A 15808-nucleotide genomic window follows, 5' to 3' on the forward strand; every position below is an offset into this window, starting at 1 on the left:
CGCCCTGGCACCGACTCTGATGCGAGATGCCAAGTCTGCCGAGCCCTCCAAGCCCGGCCGGCCTCCTCCCCCCGCCGCCACCAGCACCCGGCCATATGGAGCCGCTAACTCGGGATGGCGCCTGTCGCCGGGAAGCACCATCGCAGGCGAAAGCCGCAAAATGAATCACTCTGAAGAGGGACATGTGTCTCCTGCCAGGGAGTGCGAGAACAGGGGCCAAGCGAACGTAAGTGACACAACAAATAAAGGGGAGCGACAAGGCGAGAGGGGGAGGCGGGCGGGGCCGGAGCCAGCGCTGGGCAGGGAGCACAGCCGGACCCTCCGGGGCTTCGCTTTCAAGGGCACGAGAGCGACGTCCCTGTCACAGAGCTGGGGACAGCGATGGGAAGAGACGTGCGGAGAGCACTCTGGGAGGGGGCAGGTAGGGGGGTACAGGGGGCCTGAGCAAAGCCCCCTGCCTGGCACCAGGGTACCCCCAGAACAGCCCGGGGGATCCTCAAGGCCACAGGTGGGGGATGAAGGGATCTCCTGGCTGGGTCACCGGTGTCCCTGGCAGGAGATTTAGGGATGAGCAGCCACCTAAAGCATAGTGAGCATCTTTCCTGTGAGGAAAAGCTGAGAGAGTTGGGCTTGCTCAGACGGGAAAAGAGGAGACTTTTTATGAGAGACTTTTTTACAGGGCTTGGAGTGCTCGGACAAGGGGGAATGGCTTCAGACTGCCAGACTGGGATATTGGGAAGGAATTCCTCCCTGTGAGGGTGGTGAGATCCTGGCACAGGGTGCCCAGAGAAGCTGTGGCTGCCCCTGGATCCCTGGCAATGTCCAAGGCCAGGCTGGACATTAGGGCTTGGAGCAGCCTGGGACAGTGGAAGGTGTCCCTGCCCATGGCAGGGGTGGCACTGGATGAGCCTTAAGATCCCTTCCCACCTAAACAATTCCATGGCTCTGCGATCCTATGGCATGTCCCTGCTGAAGACACTGCTGGCTTTGAGCCTGCTCCCCCTGTGCCCCTCATTCACCTCCCGTGGGGTTTTACCTGGCCCAGTCCTTCAGGTCCCTCACGGAGAGCATCTCGCCCTTGCGCAGCTTCACCACGGCGCTGACGCGCTGCCCCCACACCACGTCCGGGGGCCCGATCACCGCCACGTCTGCAGGGGAAACAGGGACAGGACTCAGGAACCTGAGCAGCTTCTGGGGCCCAGGGGGGCAGAAGAGGGGTTCAGGTGTGGGGAGGAAAATGCCACGGGATGTCAGCACGGGAAAGCACCCTGAGCTTCTGGGCTGACAGAAGAACAGAGCTTTTTACCATGGAAAAGGCAGGAAGCTCCATGGTTTGAGAATCTGGAGTCAGTGGGGAGGAAGATGGTGTAGAGGGGAGCTGGGGGCACCGCTCCTGACCCCTTGCACAGGGTCATGCACAAGGGCAGGGCAGATTTAATTACAGTCTCATTTCCAAAATCCAACAGGAGCTGCTGCTGACTCAGCTCCGGCCCTGGGAGAGCAGGAATTGCGGGACTTAAACATCTCCTTGTGGGAGGGAGCTCCAGGCACGAGCCCTTGGGGGCTTTGTGCACTTGCTGAGCCAGAGCTGTCCCCAGAGCCATGTCCCCACGCTCTGTCCCCTCTGGGCACGGCCAGGGAGCAGGAGAGCACAGACCTGTGATGTGGGGGTGTGCGAGGAGGTGCCGCTCCACCTCCAGCGCGCTGATTTTAAACCCTCCATTTTTGATGATGTCCACGGAGGTGCGGCCCTTGATCCAGTACACTCCATCCTTGTACACTGCTGTGTCTCCTGGAAAACAAACAGCTCCATCAGAGGCTGTTCCCTTGATCCCCCCTGCCTTTCCTGGGATGTGGATGTGGCTCTCTGGTGATGCTGCAAGGGGGAATGGCTTCCCACTGCCAGAGGGCAGGGAGGGATATCGGGAAGGAATTCTTCCCTGTGAGGGTGGGGAGGCCCTGGCACAGGGTGCTCAGAGAAACCATGGCTACCTCATTCCTGGAAGTGTCCAAGGCCAGGTGGGACATTGGGGCTTGAAGCAACCTGGGATAGGGGAAGGTGGAGCGAGATGAACTTTAAGGTCCTTCCAGGTGAAACCAGTCTGTGATTCCACAAAAAAATGGTGGGGAATGACACTGGGAAAATGAGCGTGTCCTGAGCAAGGTGCTTGGTCCAACAGGTGTGACCCTGCAATCAGCCCAGCCCAGGTACCCCAGGATGTGCCAGCAGTGATGCAGTTTTCCACATCCTGTTCCCAGCTCACCTCTGGCACTGGAGTTTGCACATGGTGCAGCAAGGGCCCAGAGATTCACAGTGTCAGAGCAAGGAAACATCAGAATCAGTCCTGAAATCCAGGCTGCTCCCCAGAAGAGCTGTGTCCCTGCTCAGCTGGCACCTGCCAAAATCCTGAGCAGCTCAGCTCAGCCAGGGAATGATTAATTGTTCCTGTATTTTCCTGCCCCTTGGCACTCCGTGGATGCTGAAGGCTGGCTGGAATATTCTGAACTTGGGGGAGAGTTTGAAACTGGGGCACTGTGAGTGTTTGGCTGCTTGGAGGGGGAAGGAAGTCGTGGCTGCTGTGATGAACTGCCTTCTGCACCTGGACACGATGGGTCAGGGGACATCAATTAAACAGTGGCACTGGGGGAGCAGGAGCTGCTTATTCACATTGAGAAGATGGGGAGAGGAGAGGGAATTCAGCCCTGGTTCAGTGGCACACAGTTCCCATGTCGCTCTTCGGGATGTAAGCACAGGAAAACAGCCACACTTGCTTTTCCTCTGCCCTGATGGGGTGAATGATCCCTGGACAGGTCTCCTCTCTGCTCCCCTTCCACCCCTGTGCTCCCCACAAACGCCATCGCTGCTTCCCACACGGATCCCTCATTCCATTGGCAGCGCAACACAGTGAGGGGATGTGTCACATTATTACTGTGACTGCTGGGAGCTCCTGGGACCAGCTCTGTAATTCCCCCCGTCTCTTCCTTTCTGTCTCCTCTCCAGCACCAGGCCCTGGCTGTCACTTCCCGTGCTGACAGCCCGGAGTGCTCTGGGGGATGCCATCCACAGAGGACAGCCCCATTACCCTCTGCCCTGCACCATCTGCTTCCAGCCCAGCACACCAGGCAGCCTGTGCAGCGGCACATCCAGCATTCCCTGCTTCCTGAGCCAGTGAGGAATTCCCAGACCGATTAAAAGGATGCTGAATTTGCTTAACGACTGTCCCCAGCAGTGCTGAGTGTTGCTTCCGAAGTGGTGCTGCCCCGAGAGCCCCAGCAAGGACTGTGCCTGTCCTCCCGGGTGTCACAGGTAGGTCCCTTGCCCCACCAGCCCCCATGAGCAGCCCTGCTGCTGGTGGTGTGTTCCATCCATCCATCCCAGCTGCTCCATCCAGCAGGATGCAGCTCGGAACCACAACCAGCATTCCCTGCCCTCGGCCAGCTGCACCAGAAAGGGGATTTTGGCTGATGAGGTGACGGTCTCTGACACCCCATCTCCTCCTCTGCCTGCCTGGGCCACTCCACCCGGCTCCTGTCACCACACAAAGCCGTGGCAGCAGAACCTCGTGGCACGTGGCTGACGCCGGCGCTGCGGCTGCCGAGGCCGTGGGATTATTGCTTCCCTGACAGCAGCCGTCACTGCTACCTTTGGATTTGTTTCAAGATGCTCAGTGGGCATCTGTTCTGCGAAATGTTAAAGGCTCTGCTGAGCTGCATATTGAGCAGGCTCTGCGCCGGCGGGGGCTGCCCTTTGCTGGAGTTACAGGCGGTTATAGATAGATTTATCCAGTTAAAAGCATAGAATTAGGGACAGGTTTGGGCTGGAAGGACCTTAAAACCCATCTTGTTTTACCCCCTGACATGGGCAGGGACACCTTCCACTAGCCCAGAGTGCTCCAAGCCTCATCCAACCCGGCCTTGGACACTTCCAGGGATCCAGGGGCAGCCACAGCTTCTCTGGGCACCCTGTTCCCATCCCTCCCCACCCTTCCAGGGAGATGCAGAAGGAGACACGTGCAATGGAGAGCAATATTTCCCACCTCAAACTGCAGAGAGTTCTGCCATGAGGTTCTTCGAGTTGCAAAATCCTCATTGCAAACATAAAAGGGCCCTTGGGACTCTGCTGTAGTTTGAGCACCTCCTTCACCGAGTGCTGAGACCTCGTGGGGACTAACAGGCTGCTGCAGCTGCTTCCCAGGACGTGGAGAACAAGAGCCCCTTTGCTCCTTGAGCTGAGCTGCAGGATCAAACCCTCACCTGCGTCAACACCCTCGCCCATGGGGCAGCTTGTTCCTGGCAAACACGGCACAGTTCCCACATCAAAGGTACAACCAACTATTGACCTAGGAAACACTTTGGCTCGAGAAATGAAACACTTGAGTGGCTTCAGGGAGCTCCAAGATAGCTGAAGTATGCATAAAAAAATGACTTTTTAGGTGAAACGGGTGACTTCAGCCTGCTCTAGATACAGAGTCAGGAATGTCCTAGGATCTGCTGGAAAAACAGGGATAGTGGTGGCCTCGCAATGGGGCTCTGTAAGTTCAAGATCTCAATCCTGCACACAGGTGATGAGTAGAGGCCAATACCCCGGAGCTGCCTCCCAGCAGGAGCCCACCCCAGGCACAGCAGCCCTGCTCCTGGGGATGGATGTCCCTCGGAAGCCTGGGAGGCTGTTTGGTAACAGGTGTCACCAGCTTGGTGGCAGTGACAGTGTGGCTGCGACGTGCGAGCCACGATCTGGCACGCGGAGCCGCGCCGGGAGCAACGCGGTGCTGCGCTGATCTGCAAACTGTCACACGGCATTGCTGGCTCCTGGCAGCTGCTGCCCCATCCCATGGTATTTGTACACCTATTCCTTTGTGTTCAGAGCTCCAGAGGGGACGTGGCAGGCGTTTCCCAAGCGGCTCTCAGTGCCAGCGCAGGGGATGGGAGGAAGGACAGCGCGGACACCTGAGGATGTGCGCTCCGAGGTTTGAAACCAAAGCCCCACAGCCCAGTGCCACCAGCAGAGCGCTGCGTCCAGCAGCGTCATTCCCAGTGGATTTGGCGCTTCGTGGCTCTGATGTCCCCTCACCCCTGCCACAGCTCCAGCAGCCCAAGTGCTGCACAGCAGAAAATACCAAGGAACAGCAAATCTCTCCTTTGAAAGGCAAATGATTTTGTTGATTATTTCAGCCTCCTGCTCTGGAGGCAGTTAATGCTCTCATCAGGAGCTCCAGGGGCCGGAGCGGCGCCGGGGATGCTGGGGGGCTCTTCCCTGCCAGCAGCAGGATGTGGTTGGAGCACTTTCAAATATTAATTAGACCTTTTTGCTGTTAATGAATCACTCCTGATTTTTGCAAACTCTTGGCTTTCAAATGCTCCATGCAGAGCTCAGCCCAGTGCTCCTCAGAGTGGGGATAGAGAGCAGGACTGTCTCACAGCCACTTTTCCAGGTGACACTGACCTGCAGAGCTCCTCTGGGGACAGTCACCACGTGCCACCCAAGGACAGCCAGCAGAGCTCCTTCAGACCACACAGTGCACCTTGCTCTTTTGGGAGCCTTTATGCTTTTTTTCCCCCAAGCTCCAGGAGGAATTCCCTGCTGTCAGCTGTTCTCCAGCCATGATGATCCCTCATTTCCAAAGGCAAGAGCCGGAGCAGTGCACTCACCCTCCTACATTCCTCTGGAATTGCTGGCGTGTGGGGGGACCAGCAAGCTACCGGCTGGAAAACCCCTGGGAAGCTTGCAGGGAGGCAGTTGGAACAATCAGTGTTTGCCCTTCTCTGGTGCCTTTCAGCAGAGGATCTCCAAGCACAGCGATCCAGAGGCTAATCAGGCAGAAAGGGGAACAGCTGGCAGGACGCGATCGGCCGCGGTGGGATGTGGAGGAACCACCCCAGTGGGATGAGGAGTGGCCTTGCACACCACGGAGCAGTGGGCAGGAGGTTCTGGATCTCTGCTCTACCCTGGGATTAACTCCTACCTGCCTCCCACTTCCCTGAAATCATTGTTGATGCTGCTGGTCTGTCAGGCTGAGGCAGAGCTCACCCTCTGGCAGAGACACACCTCGGTGATCAGGATTATGATTTATTTTCCAGGCAGGATTGGTCCAACAGCCCGGGCAGGTGATGAAGAGCTTGAGTCCTGATCCTGATCCTCACCACTTTGGAGAGCAGAGTCAAAATCTGGGGGCTCAGTCCTCCTTTGCCAGGTGAGGATTTTGTGGGAGCGAGTCTCTGACCCCAGCACCCACAGATGGATGGGGACACACAGGGGCCCAGCCAGGGCTTGTGATGGTCCCCCTGACCACTCAGAGGCAGCTGTGGGGCTGCAGCTGGCAGGAAGGTCCTCATCCATCCTCCTTTCAGCACAGTATTCCTGCCTGCAGATCAGCTCCAGCAGCAGACCATGGAAATGCTCCTTCCCAGGAATCCTCCTGCAGCCGCAAGCTCCAAGTGCCCGTCACGTTTCTCACGTGTGTCCAAGTTTCCCTGCTCTTTCCAGGGCAGTTCAGTGTCTCACCACTCTCCTAAATCCATGGGAATGATTTTTTGCAGGTAGCACAGACAGTGGGGCTGGTTAGCTGCTGAGTGTGGCACAGCAGTGACAGTCCTGTGGTCACTCTGCCTCTCTTCCCATCCCTCTGGGCACAAGCTCTCTGTGCAGCTCCCAAGCCCAATGCTAAAAGAAACGGTTTGTTCCCATTCCCAGAGGCTGCAGAAAAGCCACGTGGGGTGGATAAATGATTACGAGGCAAGTGCTAAAGGCTTTTTATAGGAATTAGATAATCCATCCCCTCTGTGGCCAAGTGTTGACCACGCCGGGCTGTGGCACGGGCGGCCAAGCGCTGCTTCTTCGTCATGGACATCCACCTTTCCCTCCCCCCACGCCACGAAAACTGCATCCACAGATCCCCCATCTGCTCACATACATCACACACTTCACTCCAGTTTATTAGCTGGAATAAATCATAAATATTTCATTATATATCAGCGGCGCTCGACTCTGGGAAGGCGCAATCCATCACCTCGACGTTCCCCGCGACCTGCGCCGTGCAATGAGCTTTCCAGTCTATTAAACAAGATTGATACAGTGTGCCAGGCTGGACTGGGGGATTTATTTATGGAGCACTGGGAGAGGGAGGGCACGCATTGCGTGGGGCCGCACGAGCAAGTGGGGCTGCTCCCAGGCAGCCCAACCACACACCCCGGAGCAGCAGGAGGCAGAGTCCTCCAAGTGTGTCATGGGAATGCTGCTGGCATTAGGAGAATCATGGAATTATTTAGCTTGGAAAAGACCCTCAAGATCCTCTATTCTACCTGTTCCCCAGCACTGCCAAACCCAGCACTAAGCCATGTCCCCAAGTGCCACATCCTCATGGTTTTTAAAGCCCTGCAAGGATGGGAACTCCACCACTGCCCTGGGCAGCTGTGCCAGGGCTGGACAGCCCTTTCCATGGGGAAAGCTTCCCTAGTATCTAAGGCTGTTAGGGAAGGCTGTTTACTCCTGTCCTGTTGCTTGCTCCCTAGGAGAAGAGATGGGAGAAGACACCGTGGCAAAGCAGGGCCCAGCTGAAGCAACATCCCGCCTCCAACAGGGACCTTCCTGACTGTCCCCACCTCAGGAATTCCACCTCATCCACCCAAGTGAGACCTCATCTCTCCAAGCCACATCTCCCTGCAGGACCAACAGCAGCCTCACTGTGAGCCACTCTTTGGTGGAATCCTGGCGTTGGGTGAGTGACCAGCACCCGAGGGATGCTTGGGAAGGCGCAGCTCCCAGCGATCCGGAGCCTCTCGGGCACTGCTGGGATTGATTGGAGGCATCCCTGCTCCTGAAGGGGAGTGACGCCGCCTCGGCAGCGGTGATGTATGTGCACAGATCCATTTAATGAAATGCTAAATGATAGGCTAAATAACTGAGCAACTTTAGCTTGATTTATTGTGTGGAAGTGAGGAATGTGTGTCCCTGCTGTCGGCCATCTTGGCTGCCAACAGAGGTCACGAGCACTAATTGTAGCTAATTAACAGTAATTAGACTTGGGAAAGACTGGGTCTCCTCTCCCCTGTCATCCCTATCCACCCCAGCCCTTCAGCACACACATTCCCTGGAAGCAGACTGCATTCCCAGCAGCCCAGGGTTCAGCAGTTCCTGTTAATCCCAATCCATCTGAAATCTTCAGCTCCTGCATTTCCCCACCTTTTCCACCCTGCTCAGACCATGAGGGTGAGACTTGCCAGGCTTCCAGAGTCCAGCTTGCTGCTCCCTTTGGAGTGTGTTACAGCCTTGGAGTGACTCTTAGGGATACTCGAGTCCATCTGCCCTCACCAGGTCACCTGGACCAGCAAATGCCTTCCTTGGGCTCACAGGGGACACTGTCCAAAAATACCGGGGCTGCTCCGAGGCCCGGCTCCCTCTGTGGAGCACGGAGGGTTCGGAGAGCGCCGCGATCATTAATAAAGCATCAAAGGCTCCTGAGGGGGAGAGTTTGAAACCTCCTCAAAACCTCACATGTATATTAATACCACAGCAATTATTCATGAGGAAACCCTCTCCCCAGCACTCCCAGGGCTCCCACTCGCTCCCTGGGTGCAGGACAAAGCCTTTCCTGGTGTCCCAGCCCTGCCCAGCAGAGCCACTGGCACTGGGAGAAGGTCTGGCACTGTACTCCTGGGTCCAGCTGCTATCCTGGCATGGGCAGCCCCGGCTGGCAGCAGCACTCCCATCTGCTGCCAAAATCCTGCGGCGGGGCCCGGCAGCGGCAGGAGGAGAGCGGCTCAGCAGCTGCAGCCCGAGACCCGTCCCTGTGGTGGGAACAGGCAGGTGAGCTCGGCACGGAGCTGCTGTTCTCCAGGCAGGTTCCAGCTGGAGTCCACAACATCGGGATGTGGAGCTGCTGCAGAGAGTCCACAGGAGGCCACGGAGCTCCTCTGAGAGCTGGAGCCCCTCTGCTCTGGAGCCAGGCTGGGAGAGCTGGGAGTGCTCACCTGGAGAAGAGAAGGCTCCAGGGAGAGCTCAGAGCCCATTCCAGGGCCTAAAGTGGCTCCAGGAGAGCTGCAGAGGGACTGGGGACAAGGGATGGAGGGACAGGACACAGGGAATGGCTTTAAACTGAAATGGGGTAGGCTTAGATGGGATATTGGGAAGGAATCCTTCCCTGGGAGGGTGGGCAGGCCCTGGCACAGGGTGCCCAGAGCAGCTGTGGCTGCCCCTGGATCCCTGGAAGTGCCCAAGGCCAGGTTGGACATTGGGACTTGGAGCAGCCTGGGACAGTGGAAGGTGTCCCTGCCCATGGCAGGGGGTGGGACTGGATGAGTTTTAAGGTCCTCCCAACCAAACTCATTCTGTGATTCTGTGAAACTCCATCCCAGAGCCTCCTCGAGGCTCAGAGCAGGCTCTGCTTCACCCCCCTAGAAATGAAGACCCCTTCCCGCTGTGCCTGGAGGATCCTGCTGGCACAAGAGAGACCATCCGAGGACACCGGTATCTCAAGGAGAACACTGGCTGCTCCCACGCCTCTCCCACACCAACATCCAAGAGCAATCAATGGCTGTCATGCCTTGCGGGCCCCTGGCCACTGGGGCAGAGCAGGATTTAGCCACCCACGTGAAATCTGGAGGTAATTTAATGGCTCCTGAGAAAGGGAACCAACCCACTGGAAAGGAATCGCTGTTTGTTCCCGCACCTTGCCACGAACATCGCTGGGAGCGGCGGCAGCAGCAGGTGGGTGTGCAGCACCATTTATTTACACAGTAAAATTGTTAAGGAGATTTGTAGCTCAGGGCCATCCTCCTCTCCCCCTGTGCCTGCCTGGCTCCCAGCAGCTGAGAGGCAGTGAGGGGGGACAGACCCTCTGAGTGCCCTCGCGGCTGCTGCCAAGGGATGCAGGGACGCAGATGCCTCAGCGTGTTGGTTCCTTGCTCTGGATTTGGGCAGGGGGTGGGAATTGTATCACAGCTCAAAGCTGCTTTGCAGCTTTCTATCTATCCACGTGAAGCTGTGTCAGGGAGGGTTAGGCTGGGTATCAGGAAAAGGTTCTTCCCCCAGAGGGTGCTGGGCACTGCCCAGGCTCCCTGGGGAATGGGCACGGCCCCAAGACTCCAGGAGTGTTTGGACACTGCTCTCAGGCACAGGCTGGGATTGTTGGGATGTCTGGGCAAGGCTAGGATTTGTACTTTGATGATCTTAATGCATCCCTTGCAGCTCAGGATATTCCATGATTGATCTGTGAGAGGCATTGGGTCATCTGCAAGCTGCTTGTTCCCAGGAGAAAGGGGTTAAACAATGGACTCCCCACTCTCAAAACTTCTCCAGAGGTTCCTGGAGCAGCCAGCATGAGGAAAAGAGAAAATCAGAAATGAAAAAAAAAGAAAGGCCCAGCCTGGAATGAATTCCTGTCATGCTCTCTAACAGGGAACTTTGTATTCCACAGGCAGCAGTGCTGAGCCTGCTGTCAGAGCCACGCTGGGAGAAAGGGCAAAACCCTGCCGAGATGAAAGAATGGGAAGCACTGGAACAGCCTCCCCTGGCATTTACACCTGGAAAAAAATAAATCACTCAAGGGCATCTCACAAAGAGCTGTGCTAATAAGGCTCTCCTCCCCACGCTGTGTGGCTGCGCCGGCGGAGCGGAACATGGAGCGGTGCCAGGAGTGCTGGCAGCAGCTCAGGCACCTGGGAGGTGAAGGGAGCAGGTAAGACAAACCTGACTGAACCCTGTAAGCCTGAGCTGAGCTCTGCCCACCCTGCTTCCAGCCAGGGGACAGAGGGACTTGGGGACCTGCCTCTGGGCAGCCCAGGAGTGCAGCTACCCCTCGTCTCAGCTGGTCCATCAGGGATTCCTTCCCCTCACGTGTATTTTCCAAAGGCTCCTCACATTTACTGCACCTCTCAGTCAGGGTGAGAAGTCAGGGTGATTCCCACTGACTCTCCTGCCTTGTCTGCACATCCTATTTCCTTCACCATCCAAATTCCCCCTCCACAACCCCGTCCTGGCCCCCGTGAGTGGGCTCATTCCACCACACAGACCTTTCCCTTCTCCAAAGAGGACTTTTCTCCTTCTCTGAGCACAGGGAAGAAGTCAGTACAGCATTTAGGCATTACCCTCTCGTGTCAGTGTCCCACCATGTCTGCACACAGGATCCCCCCTGGGGTGGGGAAAGCACCATCCACTGCATGCCTTCCCCATTCCATCCCCTCTCCCATCCCCTGCAAGCCAGACTTCCCAGCACACCCCAGTGTGCAGCAGGTTTGGCTACCAAGCACCATGTCTGTGCTATTGTTCTGGGCCTCAGGGGTTGCTGCAGATGGTCGCTGCTCCAGCCTCGGCCTGGCCTGGGTTGGACACCCTCGCACGGCCTCTGCCAGCCAAGCCCTGGGCGCCGGCACGTGGCCAGGAGAACACAGCACCAAATGGAAACTCAGCCTTGGCAAAGCCTGGCAGCACCTCAGATTCTGCCTGCCCTTGGCAGAGGAGCTGCTCCTCATTTTTATCTCATTTCTTCAGCGCAGCATGACCAGGAGCCTCTCCAAGCCCTCACAGCCGCAGGACAAGAGCAGATGAACGCTCCCCAGGCTGCATGTCCCGCTCCAAGGGGGCCACGCTGCTCCAGTGGAAAACAGTGGAAAAACCAGGCAAACCTTGAAGGTTTCTGCAAACCAGGCAGCCAAGAGTTTGGAGGTTCAGTCCTCATTAGCAGGAACTCATGGGTGACTGATATGACACAAGCAGGCTGAGCAGGGACCCCCCCTGCTCCTCCAGCCTGAATTACTGCAGATGGGTTTGCCCAGAGGACCAGCCAGAAAAGAAAATGGGTAAGTAAAAATGAAAAACGCTTCTTTTTTTCACATTAGCATTTAAGTATTTATGGAAATCCCTGCAGACAACCAGATGAAAAAGAAAACTCAAAGAGTAATAAATAAGTCAATGCTCCAAGGTGTGGCTGCACAGCTGAACGTGGCTGGTGGAGCTTTGAAGAGTGTGGTAACAAAAAATAACAATGGCAATAATAAAAATATTAAAGCAGATCCCTCTGCTCCCTGCAGCCACTGAAGGATGATCAAACCTTAGCAAAAGGGAGAATCACCTCTTCTTTTCCATGCATTGACCTGGGGCCTGGCCTTGGACACTGCCAGGGATCCAGGGGCAGCCACAGCTGCTCTGGGCACCCTGTGCCAGGGCCTGCCCACCCTCCCAGGGAAGGATTCCTTCCTAAATCCCTGAAATGGGATGGAATTGAGTCAGATGGGATGGGGAAGAATGATTCCCAGCAGTCAGGGGTTCGTTCCAGGCTCTCCCTCCAGGCTGTGAGAGCAGCACTGCTGCAGCACAGCTCGAGGGGCAAAAGCAGACACAGAACAAGAGGGAAGAGCCTGGATTTTGGAGCTGCAGGTGCCTGCTGTTCCCACCATCTCTCAGCTGGGGAGCAATTGCTCCACGCCTTTGGAAACGAGCCTCAGTGCAGCAGAGGTTCTCAAAGAAGGAAAGGGTTGGCATCCAAGATGTTTGATACGACGAGAGCAGAGCTTTAGAGAGTAAACAAATTCTGTGCCAAAAGCTGCTCTCATTTACAGCTACAAAAATCCCAAGTCACTCTGAACTGCTGAAAACATCAGTTTCACCAGCAGGCAAGGAAACAGAATCATAGAATCAGGGAATCACAGAGTGGTTTGGGTTGGAAGGGACCTTAAAGCTCATCTCGTCCCACCCCTCCCATGTCCTGGTGACCCCAGGGCTTCCAGCTGTCAGGCAAACCTGGAAATACTGAATCCTCAAGGAGAAGGAATAAGGAGAAGGGAATTCTCTCTCCAAAGTGTTGGAAAGGTGTGTGTAAGGAACATTTGGGGGTGATAAAGGCTGATATACTGGAAAATATTTCATCTTTATGTTTTTAATTTTAGAAACACCTCTTAAATTGGGGCTGGGTGGAACGGGGAGCCCAGCACATGCCTGGTGTGGCTTCTGCCCCTGCCCCATGGATATCTGGTGGGATCTCCTTCCTACAGCAGCACACGGAGCTGTGTCTGGGTCCAGCTGGCATTTTTGGGGGTGTCCTTCCATGTCAGTCGTGGGAAGGTGGGCCCCAGCTCTAAGCTGCTTCCAAAGGCAGCAGGTGAGCGCTGCCATCCTGCCCCACCGTGAGCTGATCCCTGCCAGGCTCCAAAAGAAGCTCCTGCAGGCAGGAGCCCACACTCCATCCGGTGGGATCACACCGGTAACTCGCTTAATTTTAACGCATTACAATTAAGGAATCATTTCTTTAAAAATAGAATTTGCATTAGCTGGATTTGTGAGTAGGAAAGCCACTGCAAACAAACAGAAAACCTGCAGATTAAGATGCTAATTAGATGCATTTCTATTTATAATCTGCCTTGATCAGCCTCAAGTATTTTCTCCTTCAGGTGTCTGTGCTCCACCCACGGATGTGAGCAATTCCCCTGGCAGGGAAACACCTGCTGCTCCCTGGGGACAGCCAAGCGCCGGGAAAAGCCTGTGCCAGAGGGATGGGGGTGCATCCTGCTCCTTCTCCTTAGGGAGCAGCCCCAGAGGAGGGATGGGCTGTGCCTGGCCAAGGATGACCTGCCCAGGGCCCTTCCTACAAACACCACATTCCTCTGTGCTGGAAAACTGCAGGAAGCTTTGCCTTTCCCATCAGAAGGGGTGGAAATCAGAGAATCATGGAATTAGCTGGAAATGATCTTTAAGATCAAGTCCAACCATCAGCCCAGCACCACCACCATGGTCACCACTGACCATGTCCCCAAGTGTCACATCCAGGTGTTCTGAACACTTCCAGGGATGGGGACTCCACCAGTGCCCTTTCCATGAAGAAATTTCCCCCCATATCCAACCTAAACCTTCTCTAAGGCCATTTCCTCTCATCCTGTCCCTTGTTTCCCCTCCCAGCTGCCCCCTCCTGTCAGGGAGTTGTGCAGAGCCAGAAGGTTCCCCCTGAGCCTCCTTTTCCAGCTCCCTCAGCCGCTCCTGGGGCTCCAGTCATGATGGGGGTCGGACTTGATTGCCTTGAAAGGTCCTTTCCCACCCAAACTATTCCGTGATTCTATGGAATCTCCGAGAGCCGGGGCTGGGAATGGCAAGGATCTGCAGCTGCTGTCAGTTGTGGACTGGAGAGCTCAGTCTGAAAATGATAGAGAGACAGCAGGAGGTCGCTGAAATCAGTCAAGAGTCACTGGGATCCTTCCCTTGACTGGGATTCATGGCTGCAGCAAAAGCATGTTCCATTTTTGGAGCAAGCTGGGAATCCAGTGCTGAGTGAGATGCTCCCAGCTAAGCCAGGGCTTGTCCTTGGTGCTTGGATTTGTAACCACAGTGGAAAAATAACTTCTTTTTGTTGTTGTTGGTTTGGTTTGTCTTGTTTTATTTTCCCTAGAGTCCCCTCTTTCACTGCAGAACATCCAGAAGGAACAAAGAGACACCAGCTCCACTCTGTTCTCCCTCTAAAGCCTTAACAACAGGATATGGGGAAGTGTTTTGGGCCATAGGATTTATTATTAATGGGGTTCAGGAGCGTTTGTGACCTGTGCAAAAGGGTCCAGCAAAAATTCACTGACAAACCAAGATTTAACAATGTGAAAAACAGCTCCAAGGTTGTGGGGGTTTCTTAACTGCAGCTCAAAGAAAGAAATTTAAAAGATGAGTCATCATTCCGAAATGTGCACCAAACAAGTTAAATAACTCTTACTTTCTTAACGACATATTAATCAAAGAGCATTGATTCTCGAATCAGATTCTACTCCCAACAAGCTCTCTATCTTCTCCATCCTGATGCATGCATTAAGAGAGTTTTATTCTGACAGATACAATATAGCAATCAATAAAATCTTATTATACGGAGCAGAGATACATGGATTTGTTGCAGGATTTATGCACTACTTTCAAACCCGGTGCTATTTCATGTCTCAGCCTTAACCTGTAATTGAAAATAAATCTCCCTGAATACACCAGATTCTAATTTTCTGGATGTATGGGCAAATGTGAATGGAAGCTGGCCTTCCCTGGGGAGCACGGCTGGATGGGCACATTCCTCTGGAGAAATCCCTGTGCAGGCAGGGAAACGTGGGGAGAAGGGCAGTGCCTGGGCACCACGGTGGGCACCCACCACGCTCCCAAAGCCTCCTCAGGCTGCCAAAGGCACTTGCTGCCTCCTGGGCAGGGATAACACAGGGACAGTGCCAGAGCCTGACCCACGTGGGCAGGGCAAGGCTGGGATGGATGGATGGATGGAGGGATGGATGGGTGGATGCACGGATGGACGGACGGATGGATGACCAGGGAAGCTGCTGTTTCTCTGCTGCTCTCCTCCAGTTCCCAAGGTTTGATTTTGCTCATAGGATCATAGAATGGTTTGGGTTCTGAGGGACCTTAAAGACCACCCAGTACCACCCCCTGCCATGGGCAGAGACACCTTCCACTGTCGCAGTGAAGGAGTTTTGGCTCCAAAACCCATCCAACCTGGCCTTGGACACTTCCAGGAATGGGGCAGCCACAGCTTCTCTGGGCACCCTCTGGGCATCCTAAAAAACTTCTTCCTTCTTTATTTTCTCCTCTCCTCCCCTCTCAGCAGCACGTGAGTGAGTGTTTGGAGGCTGCCTCTCACCTGGCAGGGCCTGGCACAGCTGGGAAGGCTCAGCAGGGACAGGAGCCAGATGCCCACAGGCGTTTTTCCTCTGGGCTCGGCTTGGTCTCTGAGGGCTTGGTGCCACTTGGATGTATGACAGCAGGTGGAAACCCAGCAGTCTCCCTGGAAATGGCTGGAGGGGACTTTGATCTAAGCAGCTCTGTCAACAGCGTTAATAAAATAAAAATAAT

At 55.2% G+C, this 15808-nt stretch overlaps 1 protein-coding gene and 1 long non-coding RNA gene across 6 annotated transcripts in view; one reads left to right on the plus strand and one right to left on the minus strand.

Annotated features, from left to right (window-relative positions):
• Positions 1-15808, minus strand: part of ACSF3 (acyl-CoA synthetase family member 3) — a 51438-nt gene that overhangs the window by 828 nt on the left and 34802 nt on the right. For 4 of the 5 annotated variants that reach the window (XM_032122189.1, XM_032122184.1, XM_032122188.1 and 1 more), the window contains exons 8-9: positions 1658-1792; positions 1037-1148 (exon numbers count right to left, since the gene is read on the minus strand). In XM_032122189.1, the coding sequence (XP_031978080.1) occupies positions 1037-1148; positions 1658-1792 (247 nt within the window). Of the gene's footprint in view, positions 1-1036; positions 1149-1657; positions 1793-15808 lie in introns of those variants that run through there. The other variant, XM_032122187.1, reaches the window with a different exon arrangement.
• LOC116450129 lies at positions 9281-12126 on the plus strand. The gene is made up of 3 exons (XR_004242681.1): positions 9281-9703; positions 10413-10673; positions 11486-12126. It is a non-coding gene; the product is annotated as an uncharacterized LOC116450129 (long non-coding RNA).

The sequence above is a fragment of the Corvus moneduloides genome, chromosome 12 (genome assembly GCF_009650955.1).
Source record: "Corvus moneduloides isolate bCorMon1 chromosome 12, bCorMon1.pri, whole genome shotgun sequence".
Taxonomy (NCBI): domain Eukaryota; kingdom Metazoa; phylum Chordata; class Aves; order Passeriformes; family Corvidae; genus Corvus; species Corvus moneduloides.